Source organism: Pongo abelii, chromosome 21 (genome assembly GCF_028885655.2).
Source record: "Pongo abelii isolate AG06213 chromosome 21, NHGRI_mPonAbe1-v2.0_pri, whole genome shotgun sequence".
In the NCBI taxonomy this organism is placed as follows: domain Eukaryota; kingdom Metazoa; phylum Chordata; class Mammalia; order Primates; family Hominidae; genus Pongo; species Pongo abelii.
In genome coordinates, this window is record NC_072006.2 from 67,897,501 (window position 1) to 67,910,288 (window position 12,788).

Below are 12,788 nucleotides of genomic sequence, written 5' to 3' on the forward strand. Positions count from 1 at the left end.
AGCCAAGGGTTCGCAGCAGGAAGGTGGGGGTGGCAGGGGCCGAAATGGCCTGGCCTGGCCTTTTGAAAAAGCAGCTTTCTGGAGACAGACGCCAAAAATGGCCCAAGTCACGGGAAGAAGCACCGAGAAGAAAGGGGAGGGAGGCTCGTTCACACCTGATGGGCTCCAGCCAGAGCCACCACTGACCTCCATCCCTCCACCCAGGGCTCTCGAAGCAAACCCCAGGCAGTGGTGGGGTCCAGTCTGGGCCAGGACCCTCGATGGCTGGGGGCACCCACCGCCAGCCTCGGCGCCATGACTCACCTTGCTGTGGGCATAGACCACGGAGCCCAGCAGCTTCCAGGTGCCTCCCCGCCGGTCCATGCGGATCATCCGCAGAATCTGCAGGAAGCGCAGGCTCCGGAGCGCAGATGTGGCAAAGACATTGCCCTGGGAGCCGGCGGCCAGCACCGCAATGGAGGCGATGAGCACCATGATGTCTACGAAGCGGGCGTGGAGCTGGTGAGCTGGTGGGCCGCCCCCCTGCACCCCCTTGGAGAAAACCCTCCACCCCAGGTTCCAGGAGGATGTGCAGAGGGGCGGGAAGGTGTATGCCCAGCACCTGGTGTGGGCTCTGTCAGGCCCCAGGAAGGACATTACTATCGTCCACCCTGCCTGTAGGGCCCAGGATGGGCAGTCCAGCGCCACATCCCTCTTCCTGACATTTAGGCTGAGTTAACCACAGGCTCTGACTCCAAGTCAGCAGGTGAAAAGAAACTTCCAAAAGGAGCCAGTCCTGCCCAGCCTCTCTGGCCCACGCAGACGCCCCAGCTCCCCCCAGGGCTGAGTCCGTCCCTGGGTGCCTGGCCCTGATTCTAGCAATGCCACCCCCACCAGGCCTCACCAATCACACAGAACGGCTTCCGGGCAAACTTGAGCCGCCCCCTCCAGCCACGGTACCGGCAGCAGCAGCCTGCGGCCCAGATCCGCACGAAGTACTCCACGCCAAATACCACGATAGTCACGATTTCCTGCAGGGCAGGAACGCTGAGGCCACCTCCAGGCCTGGGGGAGGGCCTGGGGGCCCAGCCTGGACACCCACAGGGGCAGTTCTGGCCCAGCGACCAAGCCACAGGGAAGGAGGCCCCCAAAGGAAACTGCAAGCTTAGACTGACCCCCAAAGGGCCCCCACTCCTCTCCAGCCTCTGAGCAGGAAGGGTTGGGCCCTCTGGAGACCCTGCATCTGGGAACACAGCTGAGCATGAACACCATGAGGCCACCCTCCCCACCTCCCTGTCTGAGCTGGGGGCCCTATCTGGGCTAGGGGACCCTGTCTGAGCTGTGGGGGGTGGCCCTGTCTGAGCTGGGGGCTCTATCTGGGCTAGGGGACCGTGTCTGAGCTGGGGGGGCTGCCCTGTCTGAGCTGGGAGGCTCTATCTGGGCTAGGGAACCCTGTCTGAGCTGGGGGACCCTGTCTGAGCTGGGGGGGCCTGTCTGAGCTGGGGGACCTTGTCTGAGCTGGGGGGGCCTGTCTGAACTGGTTGGGGAGCTGCCCTGTCCGAGCTGGGGGACTCTATCTGAGTTGGGGGCCCCTGTCTGAGCCAGTGAGGGACCTGCCCTGTTGAGTTGCAGGGTGCACAGCAGGGTTGAGCTGAGGGAAGGCTCCAGGTAACTGCAAAGGGGGCCAGAGTCTCCACCCAGACCTTGGGCAGCCCCAGGACAGAGGAGCAGGGCAGGCAGTAGAGGGAGGTGCATTTGGATGGGGACCAATCTCCTTGAGGGCCCCCCACCCCGTTACCAACAGCAACACAGGAACTGCACTCCTGTTGCCATGGTGCCCACCCTGCCCTGGCACAGGGTTGCTGCAAGCGTCACAGCCTCCACCCCGACGCCCACGTCTGCCGTCTGCTGGGGACGCCCCACAGCTCCGGCTCCAGAGATAAAGTGGGGATGGGAAAGGGAGGGTGGCTCACCCAGGGTGGGGGCGATGGAGGCGGGGCTGTCAGCCACTGTGAGGTCACCAGGAGGGGTGACGTGAGGGCTGAGTTACAGCCAGGGTGGGGCTGGGGCATAGCCCGGGCTGTGGGGCTGGGGGCAGGTGGGAACTGACAGGACACAAAGACATGGCCAGAGCTGGGACTGGGGGTGTCAGAGGCCCTGTAGTAACAGGAACGGAGGACAGACGCCCAGGCAGCTCCAGCTCCTTCCTGGGCCCTTCCAGCCCCCGCCCTCGCGCGGGGCTCACCAGGATGTAAAGGGCCCCCTCCGAGCTCTTCTCATACTCCTTGATGGTGGAAAACACAGACAGCACGAGGCAGGAGAAAACCAGGAGGAACCTGGGGGCAGGGAACGCGTGTTCAGCCAGGCCGCAGCAGGGCACCAGCATGGCCGCATCTCCAGAACGCAGGACCCCACTCCCCACCCACCCCACCAGAGCACACTCAGGCCAGAGGGCACCCCCACAGCCACCTCCCGGGACCCCGAACTCCACAGTGGCACCGTGCGCAGCTGCCCCCTCCAGGACGCGCCCCCCTCTCCACTCTGGCCCCCGCCCCCTCTGTCTGGTTTCAGCCTGGCAGCCTCATCCTTTGGCAACGTCTCCAAAACTCTGAGTCAAATGGGAACAGCAAGGCCCGCCCATCAACTGCTACAAACACAGGAACAAGCAAAACCCCTGGGGCAGAAGGCACCCAATCAGGCTTCCCTTCTCCTCACTCTCGGCCACCTCCTCCAGATCCCAATGCAGAGCGCTTCTCTCTGCCAGTTAAATCTGGAGCCAAGCAACAAGAGCTCCTCGGATCACCTTCTTTCCAGCCTCATCCTGGCTGCCAGGAGGCTCAGTTTCTCCTTCCTCCCGGGTTGCAGGCACCTCCTCCCGCCAGTGACTTCCACCGTGATTGCTCTTCCCATCCATGTCCCACGCGATTACCTCACTCACTGATCCTTCTTCAATTTCCCCTCAGATGCTCAAGTTCACGCCCCACCAAAACTCCCCCAAATGCATGTGAGTTTTTTTTGTTTTTTGTTTGTTTGTTTTGTTTTGTTTTGAGATAGTGTTTCACTTGTCACGCAGGCTGGAGTGCAATGGCGTGATCTTGGCTCACTGCAACCTCCGCTTCCGGGGTTCAAGCAATTCTCCTGCCTCAGCCTCCAGAGTTGCTGGGATTACAGGCACGTGCCACCACACCAGGCTAATTTTTGTATTTTTTAGTGGAGATGGGGTTTCATCATATTGGCCAGGCTGGTCTCAAACACCTGGGCTCAAGTGATCCTCCCGCCTCGGCCCCTCAAAGGGCTGGGATTACAGGCGTGCGCCACCATGCTCGTCCCAAATGCATGACTTTTTCTCAGCCCTGCATCCTCCTCTGATACAAGCGACTCTGCTACACTTGCTCCCTTGCCCACCCCAGCAAGCTGCAGACAGGAGGAGCCCGCTAGCCCCCAAAGACCCTGCCGTGGGAACCCGGCTTGTGGCTGCAAGGCCACCCACATAGAAGAGACATAGAAGATCTCCCAGCTCTTCCTGGGAGCAAAGCTGTGCAACCCAGAGCCTCAAGCTGCCGCTTTGGCAGGAAAGCCAACTCCCGCGTGCTGAAGTCACTGAACGCACACCAGAGAGAAACCCACTTCACAGGAAGCAAATGCTTTGTCTCGTTTACACTTTTCGCAGGTGTTCTGGGACGTGAAGGGGACGTGTCCAACGTCCAGGTCCTTCGTCACAGCCATAAAGGAGGCCATGCGTGGGACACGCCCTCATTCCAGGCAATGTGAGAGACGCCTTCACCTTGACCGTGTTGCTGCCTCTCGTTCCAACCGTGCTCAGAACCAGGAGCCGGCGGGGACGGAGCCACAGAGCAGCCGCTTCCCCATGTCCGCGCCCCTGTGCACACTCGCCATCACCTTGCACACCCGGCAGCACCACACGGCCGCCACGGAGCCTGTGGGGCCCTCCTGTGTCTCAAACCCGAGCCCTTCCCCAGTGCCCACATCCAGGTGGGTGTCAAGGGAGGGAGATTCCCCACACTTAGGATCTCCTTCCCTCTGTCCCCGAAGCAGTGTCGCAGTCCAGCCTGGGTTCCGGGCACTGTCCCCGCTCCCCTCTCCCCACTCCCACAGAGGAAATATTCCCTGGACGCCCCAACCTGCAGGGCCGAGACGCTGGGCACAGGCACGGGCATCCTGGGGGGGGGTCCCTCCAGCCCGGCCACGCCTCCTTTGACCCGCTGGGCCGGGGCACTGGCCACAGGCATGGGCATCCTGGGGGGGGGGGGTCTCTTCAGCCTGGACAAGCCCACCCCTGACCTGCTGGACCAGGGCACTGGGCCGAGATGCTGGGCCGAGATGCCAGGCTGGGGCGCTGGGCCGAGATGCTGGGCACAAGCACGGGCATCCTGGGGGGTCCCTCCAGCCTGGATATGCCCCCCTGACCTGCTGGGCCGAGACGCTGGGCCAAGATGCTGGGCACAGGCACGGGCATCCTGGGGGGGTCTCTCCAGACTGGTCACACCCCCTCATCATTGGAGCTTTGGGGCATCACAGCACCTATCTAGACCCACCCCTCCTGTCTCAGCCTTGCAATCTCCTTTCCAGTCTGGGGGTGCAGGGGTGCTCATGGGATCGAGGCTGGCCAACCACGGCCAGAGAGTGGTGGCCCCAGAACCTCTGCTGGAACTACCAGGAATAAGGCCCCCCCTTCCCACGAAGGTTGTCAACTAGGAGGAGGCAGGCCTGGGGCACTGGCAGGAGGATGGGTGAGCACAGGAAAACCTGCCTGAAGATGAGGTCACAACGAGGAAGGCAGCACAGAGGGATGGGAGAAGAGACCTTAAGACACATAATGTGAGCACCTGGATCCAGCTGTGCCTGAAGCCCCTTGGACTTCCAGGTTATGTAAGCCCATTCCTTACAACTCTTTGGATTTGTTTTCTGCCCCTTGCAAATAAAAGACCCTGACCTTTCGGGCTATGAGCAGCTGACGGACATGGGTGTGTCCCTGCTCTGAACCCACGCCTGACTCCACCATGCAGTGGCCACATGCTACTCCAACCCACAGCTCCCCCCTGGGCAGACAAGCCACGCGGCTGTGACACAAGCTGCCACGGATCAAAAAGGAAAAAACAAGTCCTCGGTGTGCGGAGCTATTTAGTGAGCACAGGTCAGCATTGGCCACAGTGCCTGGAGGGTCTGGAGGGTTTGGGGAGCACAGGTCAGCGTTGGCCAGTGTCTGGAGGGTTTGGGGAGCAGAGGTCAGCGTTGGCCGCGGTGCCTGGAGGGTTTGGGGAGCAGAGGTCAGCGTTGGCCGCGGTGCCTGGAGGGTTTGGGGAGCAGAGGTCAGCGTTGGCCGCGGTGCCTGGAGGGTTTGGGGAGCAGAGGTCAGCGTTGGCCGCGGTGCCTGGAGGGTTTGGGGAGCAGAGGTCAGCGTTGGCCGCGGTGCCTGGAGGGTTTGGGGAGCAGAGGTCAGCGTTGGCCGCGGTGCCTGGAGGGTTTGGGGAGCAGAGGTCAGCGTTGGCCGCGGTGCCTGGAGGGTTTGGGGAGCAGAGGTCAGCGTTGGCCGCGGTGCCTGGAGGGTTTGGGGAGCAGAGGTCAGCGTTGGCCGCGGTGCCTGGAGGGTTTGGGGAGCAGAGGTCAGCGTTGGCCGCGGTGCCTGGAGGGTTTGGGGAGCAGAGGTCAGCGTTGGCCGCGGTGCCTGGAGGGTTTGGGGAGCAGAGGTCAGCGTTGGCTGTGGTGCCTGGTAGGAAAAGGACCCCACTCTGCTCATGGCTTCACTGTCTTGTGGGAGAGCCCCTGGGGAGCATCACAGAGAGAGGAGGGACCCACCAAGGGCTGAGCTCCACGGCCCGGGAGAAGAGGGAAAAGCTCCAGCATCTGAGCTCCTGGGAGAAGAGGGAAGAGGGAAGCCCCAGCGTCTGCAGCCTGCAGGGAGACTTCTCAGACTTTTGGCTGCAGAGGCAGAAGGACAGGGCCAGGCCATCCGGGCACAAACTCAGGGCCCCCATCACCCCAGGCTCAGGCTCAGGCCCCCAAACCAGGACCAGCCCACTGGGTGGTGGCAGCAATTGGAGCACATAATTGGGCCCACATCTGACACACAGCGCTCAGAGCAGACCCCGTCCTGCACCATCAGTACCACCACCAGCACCCACACCCAGCACACAGCCCTGCACTGCCTGCGCCCCTGGAACCCGCCTGCCACCACAGGAGCTCGCTGCCTCTGCCCCCTACAGGCCCCGCACCCCCCTCACCCGGCCTCACCACCCCTCCCTCACTTTCAGGCCCCGCACCCCCACCACCACTCCTCCCCCACCCCTCCCTCACCCAAAGGGACGAAGTGCCCCAAACCCTCCTCCCACTGCTCCGGAGGGACCTAGACGAAACCCTGGCTGCTCTTCCAGAGGTCACGGCCCAGCACACATGCCAGACGAGGGCGGCCGCAGAGGCCCAGCAAGGCCACCACACATGGGGTCAGGGCTGGATCTCCCTCCCCAAGTGGCTTTAGGCTTCCAGGAATAAGGCAGCACTGATGCCTGCCCCGGCTCCCAGGGCCCTGGGGCTGCCCCAGGTGTGGGAGGCCGTGGTTGCCCCAGGCAAGGGCCGGGACTCCCTGAAGCAGCACTGGACACTGCAGTCACCCCTGGGGGCAGAGCCCGAGAAGACCTGCCGGGAGGTGGGGGAAGACTGCTGTGGGGTGGGGGAAGACTGCTGTGGGGTGGGGGAAGACCTGCTGTGGGGTGGGGGAAGACCTGCTGTGGGGTGGGGGAAGACCTGCTGGGGGGTGCGGGAAGACCTGCTGGGGGGTGGGGAAAGACTGCTGTGGGGTGGGGGAAGACTGCTGTGGGGTGGGGGAAGACCTGCTGTGGGGTGGGGGAAGACCTGCTGTGGGGTGGGGGAAGACTGCTGTGGGGTGGGGGAAGACTGCTGTGGGGTGGGGGAAGACCTGCTGTGGGGTGGGGGAAGACTGCTGTGGGGTGGGGGAAGACCTGCTGTGGGGTGGGGGAAGACTGCTGTGGGGTGGGGGAAGACTGCTGTGGGGTGGGGGAAGACTGCTGTGGGGTGGGGGAAGACTGCTGTGGGGTGGGGGAAGACCTGCTGGGGGGTGGGGGAAGACTGCTGGGGGGTGGGGGAAGACTGCTGGGGGGTGGGGGAAGACCTGCTGTGGGGTGGGGGAAGACCTGCTGTGGGGTGGGGGAAGACCTGCTGTGGGGTGGGGGAAGACCTGCTGTGGGGTGGGGGAAGACTGCTGTGGGGTGGGGGAAGACCTGCTGGGGGGTGGGGGAAGATTGCTGTGGGGTGGGGGAAGACCTGCTGTGGGGTGGGGGGAAGACCTGCTGTGGGGTGGGGGAAGACTGCTGTGGGGTGGGGGAAGATTGCTGTGGGGTGGGGGAAGATTGCTGGGGGGTGGGGGGAAGACCTGCTGGGGGGTGGTGGAAGACTGCTGGGGGGTGGTGGAAGACCTGCTGGGGGGTGGGGGAAGACCTGCTGGGGGGTGGGGGAAGACTGCTGTGGGGTGGGGGAAGATTGCTGTGGGGTGGGGGAAGATTGCTGTGGGGTGGGGGAAGATTGCTGTGGGGTGGGGGAAGACCTGCTGGGGGGTGGGGGGAAGACCTGCTGGGGGGTGGGGGAAGACCTGCTGGGGGGTGGGGGAAGACCTGCTGGAGGGTGGGGGAAGACCTGCTGGGGGGTGGGGGAAGACTGCTGTGGGGTGGGGGAAGATTGCTGTGGGGTGGGGGAAGACCTGCTGGGGGGTGGGGGGAACACTGCTGGGGGGTGGGAGAAGACTGCTGCAGGGTCGGGGAAGACCTGCTGGGGGGTGGGGGAAGCCAGGAGATCCCTAGCCCAGAGGTCACACGGTCAAGGTGGGGTCAGGGCCAGGTGGGGTCAAGGTTGAACAAGAGTGGCAGGCGCCCAGGTGAGAGCTGGCAGAGCAGCATCTGTGGAGCCGAGGCTGCGGGGGCTCGGAAACAGGGGAGGGCAGACCTGTGCAGAAAGCCCTTGGCATAACTAACTCCATCTTAGAAAAAGACTCCATTTTGTCTCACAGGGCACTCTACCAAGAAGGATAAGACGTCTGTTTAAGAACCAAAAAACAGAAGAGAAGAAGAAAAACTGGCCATGCATGGCGGCTCATGCATCAGCACTTCGGGAGGAGGCCGAGGTGGGCAGATCACTTGAGGTCAGGAGTTCGAAACTAGCCTGGCCAATATGGTGAAATTATGTCTCTACTAAAAATACAAAAATTAGCCAGGCATGGTGGCACGTGCCTGTAATCCCAGCTACTTGGAAGGCTGAGGCAGAAGAATTGCTTGAACCCAGGAGGCAGAGGCTGCAGTGAGCCGAGACCATGCCACTGCACTCCAGCCTAGGCAATAGAGCAAGACTCTGTCTCAAAAAGAAAAAAAAGAAACAAACAAATAAAAAAGTAAAGACCAAGTCCAACCAGATAAGGACACACACAAGCCAGTCCTCCATGCTCAGTTCTCCCTGGAGCCCTCTGTCTTCACCGCCGCTGTCTCACAGTCGCCTGCAGCAGCCCAGGCCAGGCCTCTGGGCTGGTATTAACTCTCTGTTCTGTGTCTTTTTCCTCGTGATGTTAAACCTCACTTTGGGTGGAAAGTGGAACTTGACCAGATGAGCACACGGCAATGTACAGTCTGCAACACTGACCAACATGGAGTGGCTGTGACCGCAGCATGACCCAGAAGCTCTAGGGAGAACCTGCCTGCTTGGGAACTCCACGTAGCTCATGGCTTTTGTGATTGAAACGGCATCAATAAAAGCCTGACCCTGTGGAAAGACACAAACCCGCGTGGACCTCATGTCAAGCCCGTCCTATGTGCAAAGTGCCTCCAGGACCCGGGGCCTCGGGCAAGCTCCCTTCAGCCAAGAACAAGAGGGTGGCTGTGCTGTTCCAGGCTCGATTCACAACGGACACCCCAACGGCTTCCCTCTGCCCGGACCCAGTCATCTCCCCAACGAACACCCTCTGGATGTGGGGAGGCCGGCATGGCCCCCTGCAGCCGCCCTCCCACTCACTGGAGACCCCCAAGTCCAGGCAGCCTGAGTCCTCCGGCCTGGGCAGGCGCAGTCCCCATAGCTCCACCTTCTGACTCCCCAGCAGCGGCCTCTGCTGCACGGCCCAGGGCGTCCAGGGCAGGGAAGGCAGGGCACAGGGTGGTCCTCCCGAGATCTGCCCCAGAAAGGACCATGGCCGTGTTTCAGAAGCACTCAGGACCATGTGGTCCGAAGCAGAGGTGGAGGCTTTGGGCACAGGCGGCCCGGCCAAGGTCAGCCCCACCACCTGCCCATCCCAGCACCAGAGCCAACTGAGGCCTGGCACTGCTCGGCCACAGGCAGCGGCGGCAGAAACTGTGCCTGTGAAGGCTCTGGCCGAGCACCCAAACCAAAGATGAAGGCGCAGGAGCCAAAGCCACATTTTAAAGCATCTCATGTGAAAACTGTCAGCATCTCTAGCATGAGCCCAAGTTCAGATTCTACCCACACACACCCCGAGGACGTCCCAGCCCAATGCCATTAAGAAGCTGTAATCCAGTGCCTGCCTCTGAGCTGAGGGCAGCAGGCTGGAAACTCGGCACGACTTCCACGTTGCTGTCTTGAGGAAAATCCTTTTTCTTCCAGAAACTTCAGTCTTTGCTCTCAAGGCCTCAGCTGCTGGGACGAGGCCCAGCCCCATGGCAGAGGGACACTAGCTTCACTTGAAGTCCGCTGAGCTAAGTGTTCACGCCGGAAAACACCTGCACAGCAGCGTCGAGGCAGGTGCGTGGCCACCAGCCGGGCACCGTGGCGGGGCTGACTGGATGCATAAAGTGGGCATCACGGGCTGGGAGAGGACACAGGGGCCTCGGCCAGAGGCCTGGGACTGCAGCAGGAACAGGCTGATTCAGCGGTGCAGGCACGCAACACCCTGACTGATGTTCAAGGACAGTGGTGGGGAGAGCCAGGTCTCTCGCCGGCAGCTCGGCTCCCCGACAGATCCAGGCCACACACCCGCCCAGGACCCCACCAGCCGGCCTGCAGCCGCAGAGAGAGGCCCCACCGGGACCCGCCTCGTGGGAACTGGGAGCCTTCACACAGGCCAGCCAGAACACCTCAGTCCGGGACGACACGCCAGCCGGAGCTCCAGCTGCAGGGGCAGGGGTTGGGGAAGGGGCTTCCAGGAAGAAGAGTCCCTGCAGGCTAAGGGGAGGGGTCCAGGGACGCATGAGAAGCTCGAAGTGCAGCACCGCATGTGGAGGCCGGGCGGGTCCAAGAGCCAGCGCCTGCCCCACGCTGCACCCCTCCCCGCCACCCGCAAGACCACAAGCCATAGCCGGGTCCTGCCCTATTCAGCTGCCGCCCCGCAGTGGACATAGGCACAGCAGCACGCGGAAGGCCCTGTATTAGGCACCCCAGGAGACACCGGTCCTCCGCCCGCCGCCACAGGCCCACGGCTTCCAGCTCGAAGGCACTGGCCCTGAGGCACCGTCACCAGGGGGCACTCGGCCCCACCCACGTGTGCAACCCAGAGGCCTCCGCCAGGCCCCGAAGCTCCCGGCTCCAAGCAGGGGCGCTGGCAGCGGTGCCGAGGCCCAAGCAAACAAACCACACGCAAGGGACGTCCCATTTCCAAGCCGCGATTAATTTCCTGTGCTCGTTGGCCAAGTTCTTCAATTAACTGAGCCCTGGGAAAAATGCGCAGACATCTCGTGCGCCTTCTGCGGGCGATCCTCTGTCTGCCTAACGGGGTTTTCTCTGGACTCTCAGTGGGGTGGGAGCAGGGGAGGACGCGGGGGTCCCTGGCTTCCCAGTCAGGAGCCCAGAGGCTTGGGAGGCAGGAGGGGCGCAGCGGGGACACAGAGGGCATCACACATCACAGGAGCGGCTCAGGGACCCAGCTCAGCCCAGCAGAGCCACGCACATAATCCTGTGGGCTTCCCGGAGGAGGCATGTACAGGGGCAGGGGGGCTACAGGGTACAGAGGAGTTGGCCACAAGGGGAGAAGGGGAAGGGCATTCCCAGCAGAGGGAGGAGCAGGTGGGGAGGCCTGGAGAGAGAAGGGCAGGCGTATCTGCCTCCCACCGAGGATGAGGCTGACCAGACTTGAGAACAGGGTGGGGTGGGGACAAGGACAGCCCCACAGACTTGAATTCTGAGTCCTTGGTGCTGCATCCAGGAAGGCAGCTCCTCAGGCTGCAGGGAACCTTCCTCTAAATTAAAAAAGCACGCGGTCCAGATCCCGAATGTTCAGGACTCAGCCTGCTTCCTAAGGTGGCTCCGAGCAGGCATCTCAGAGCATTCCAGAAACCCTGGAGACAGAAGGCACCCGGATGCGGCCAAGATCTGCGGCTCCTCCCAGCAGGCATGGACCAGGAGGAATAAAGCCAGAATTCAGGGAGATGAATCTCGCAGCCAGGCCCTCAGAAGGCTCCGGCTCCTTCCAGCTCAGCTTCCGCCCGTCTGCCCCCGCCTCGCCGGCCCGCAGACCCTGCATGGAGGAAGCAGCTGCCCCTCCTGCCGCTGCCCCTCCTGCCACAGCCCCACCCGGAAAGTGCAGGCAACAGCTTTGTTTTTTAAGTTTTTGGAACAGATGGCACAGATGGCGCTGCCGGGGGCGGCCGGTGCAAGGGAGGCAGAGAGACGGATGCACGAGAAGAGCCGCGGACGAGGGAGGAGGCGGCACGGGGTGCGTCTGGGCCCGTCTGGGGGACGCAAAGATGCCGGTGCCTCGGCCGTGGCTCCAGGCCCCGGGACAGACCAGGGAAGAAACCTCCAAACTGCAGATAGTTCCGAAACGCGCTGGCCAGCCATCCGGTCAGCCGAACCCTGGGGAAGACACAGGGGCTTCCGGGCCTCCGCCCACAAACCACGGTGTCCCCAAGACATCCACACTCATGCCCATCTTAGAGAAGGGGAAACTGAGGCTCACTGAGGCAGGTGAGGGCCTCTGCCTCTGAACCAGGGGAGGGAGAGGGCGGCAGGAGACCCCTGATGGCATCCCCCAGGCCTCGGGAGACGAGGCTCCCCGGGAACACTGGGACACACTCCCTGCCCATGCGGCCTCAGGGTCCCAGGCACGACCAGCGTCCAGATGTGGGACACTCCCTGAGGGCCAGCCGCCAGGGGCCTCCCGGGACGGGGCCATCACCACCTCAGACCCAGGTCCACAGTGTGGGTACAGCCCCTCCTGCACTAAGCTGGGGAACACAGCCCACCGCGGGGCACTCAGCTGGGGTCTCGCTGGCTCGGCAAGGGCTGCCCGCCCCCTCCTGCCCAGGCAGCGGCCAAGTCTGCAGGGAAAGAAAGAAGAGACTTCCTACGGGAGGATGGGGGAGGATGAGGGGAGGACGACGGATGGGAGGACAGTGGGAGGACCAGGCAGCTTCTCTGCAGCCCAGAATTACAACTCAAAGGGTTTCGAAGCTAATTATGATAATGGGTTCAACTTCAGGAGCTTCCCTGGCAGCCGTTGCCAAGGAGACGAGGCAAGTAGCTGGTCCCCAGCTCCAGATTCGGGGAAAGAGGCAAAGTGGGGGCGGGGAGGACCCACAGAGCCCTGGCACCCACCACTGAGCAGAGGGGCAGGGGGACACCTGGACCGGGGGCGTCGGCTGGGGCTCACCACACGTCCCTGACGCACAGCCCAGCCCCGTGCCCATCAGACGGCCCCAGATCACAAGAGAGAGAAGGCCATGGTGGGGATCAGGCACCCCGAACGCAGCCACAGCCTGAGCGTGGAGCAGTGGGGGGTCCCCTCCTGGGAACTGGGACCCAAGTGCAAAGAGGAGAAGTTGGGGCAGGGAGGGGCCCGTGGGAGG

The 12,788-nt window shown here is 62.9% G+C and overlaps 1 protein-coding gene and 1 long non-coding RNA gene across 7 annotated transcripts in view; one reads left to right on the forward strand and one right to left on the reverse strand.

Moving 5' to 3' along the window:
• KCNQ2 (potassium voltage-gated channel subfamily Q member 2) overlaps positions 1 to 12,788 on the reverse strand; it is a 76,483-nt gene that overhangs the window by 46,557 nt on the left and 17,138 nt on the right. For all 6 annotated transcript variants that reach the window (XM_054542358.2, XM_054542356.2, XM_024238773.3 and 3 more), the window contains exons 2-4: positions 2,225 to 2,315; positions 884 to 1,010; positions 304 to 479 (exon numbers count right to left, since the gene is read on the reverse strand). In XM_054542358.2, the coding sequence (XP_054398333.1) occupies positions 304 to 479; positions 884 to 1,010; positions 2,225 to 2,315 (394 nt within the window). The remainder of the gene's footprint in view (positions 1 to 303; positions 480 to 883; positions 1,011 to 2,224; positions 2,316 to 12,788) is intronic.
• LOC129052259 (uncharacterized) lies at positions 2,002 to 12,395 on the forward strand. Its single transcript, XR_008517227.2, has 4 exons — positions 2,002 to 2,983; positions 3,650 to 3,972; positions 4,684 to 5,134; positions 8,018 to 12,395. It is a non-coding gene; the product is annotated as an uncharacterized LOC129052259 (long non-coding RNA).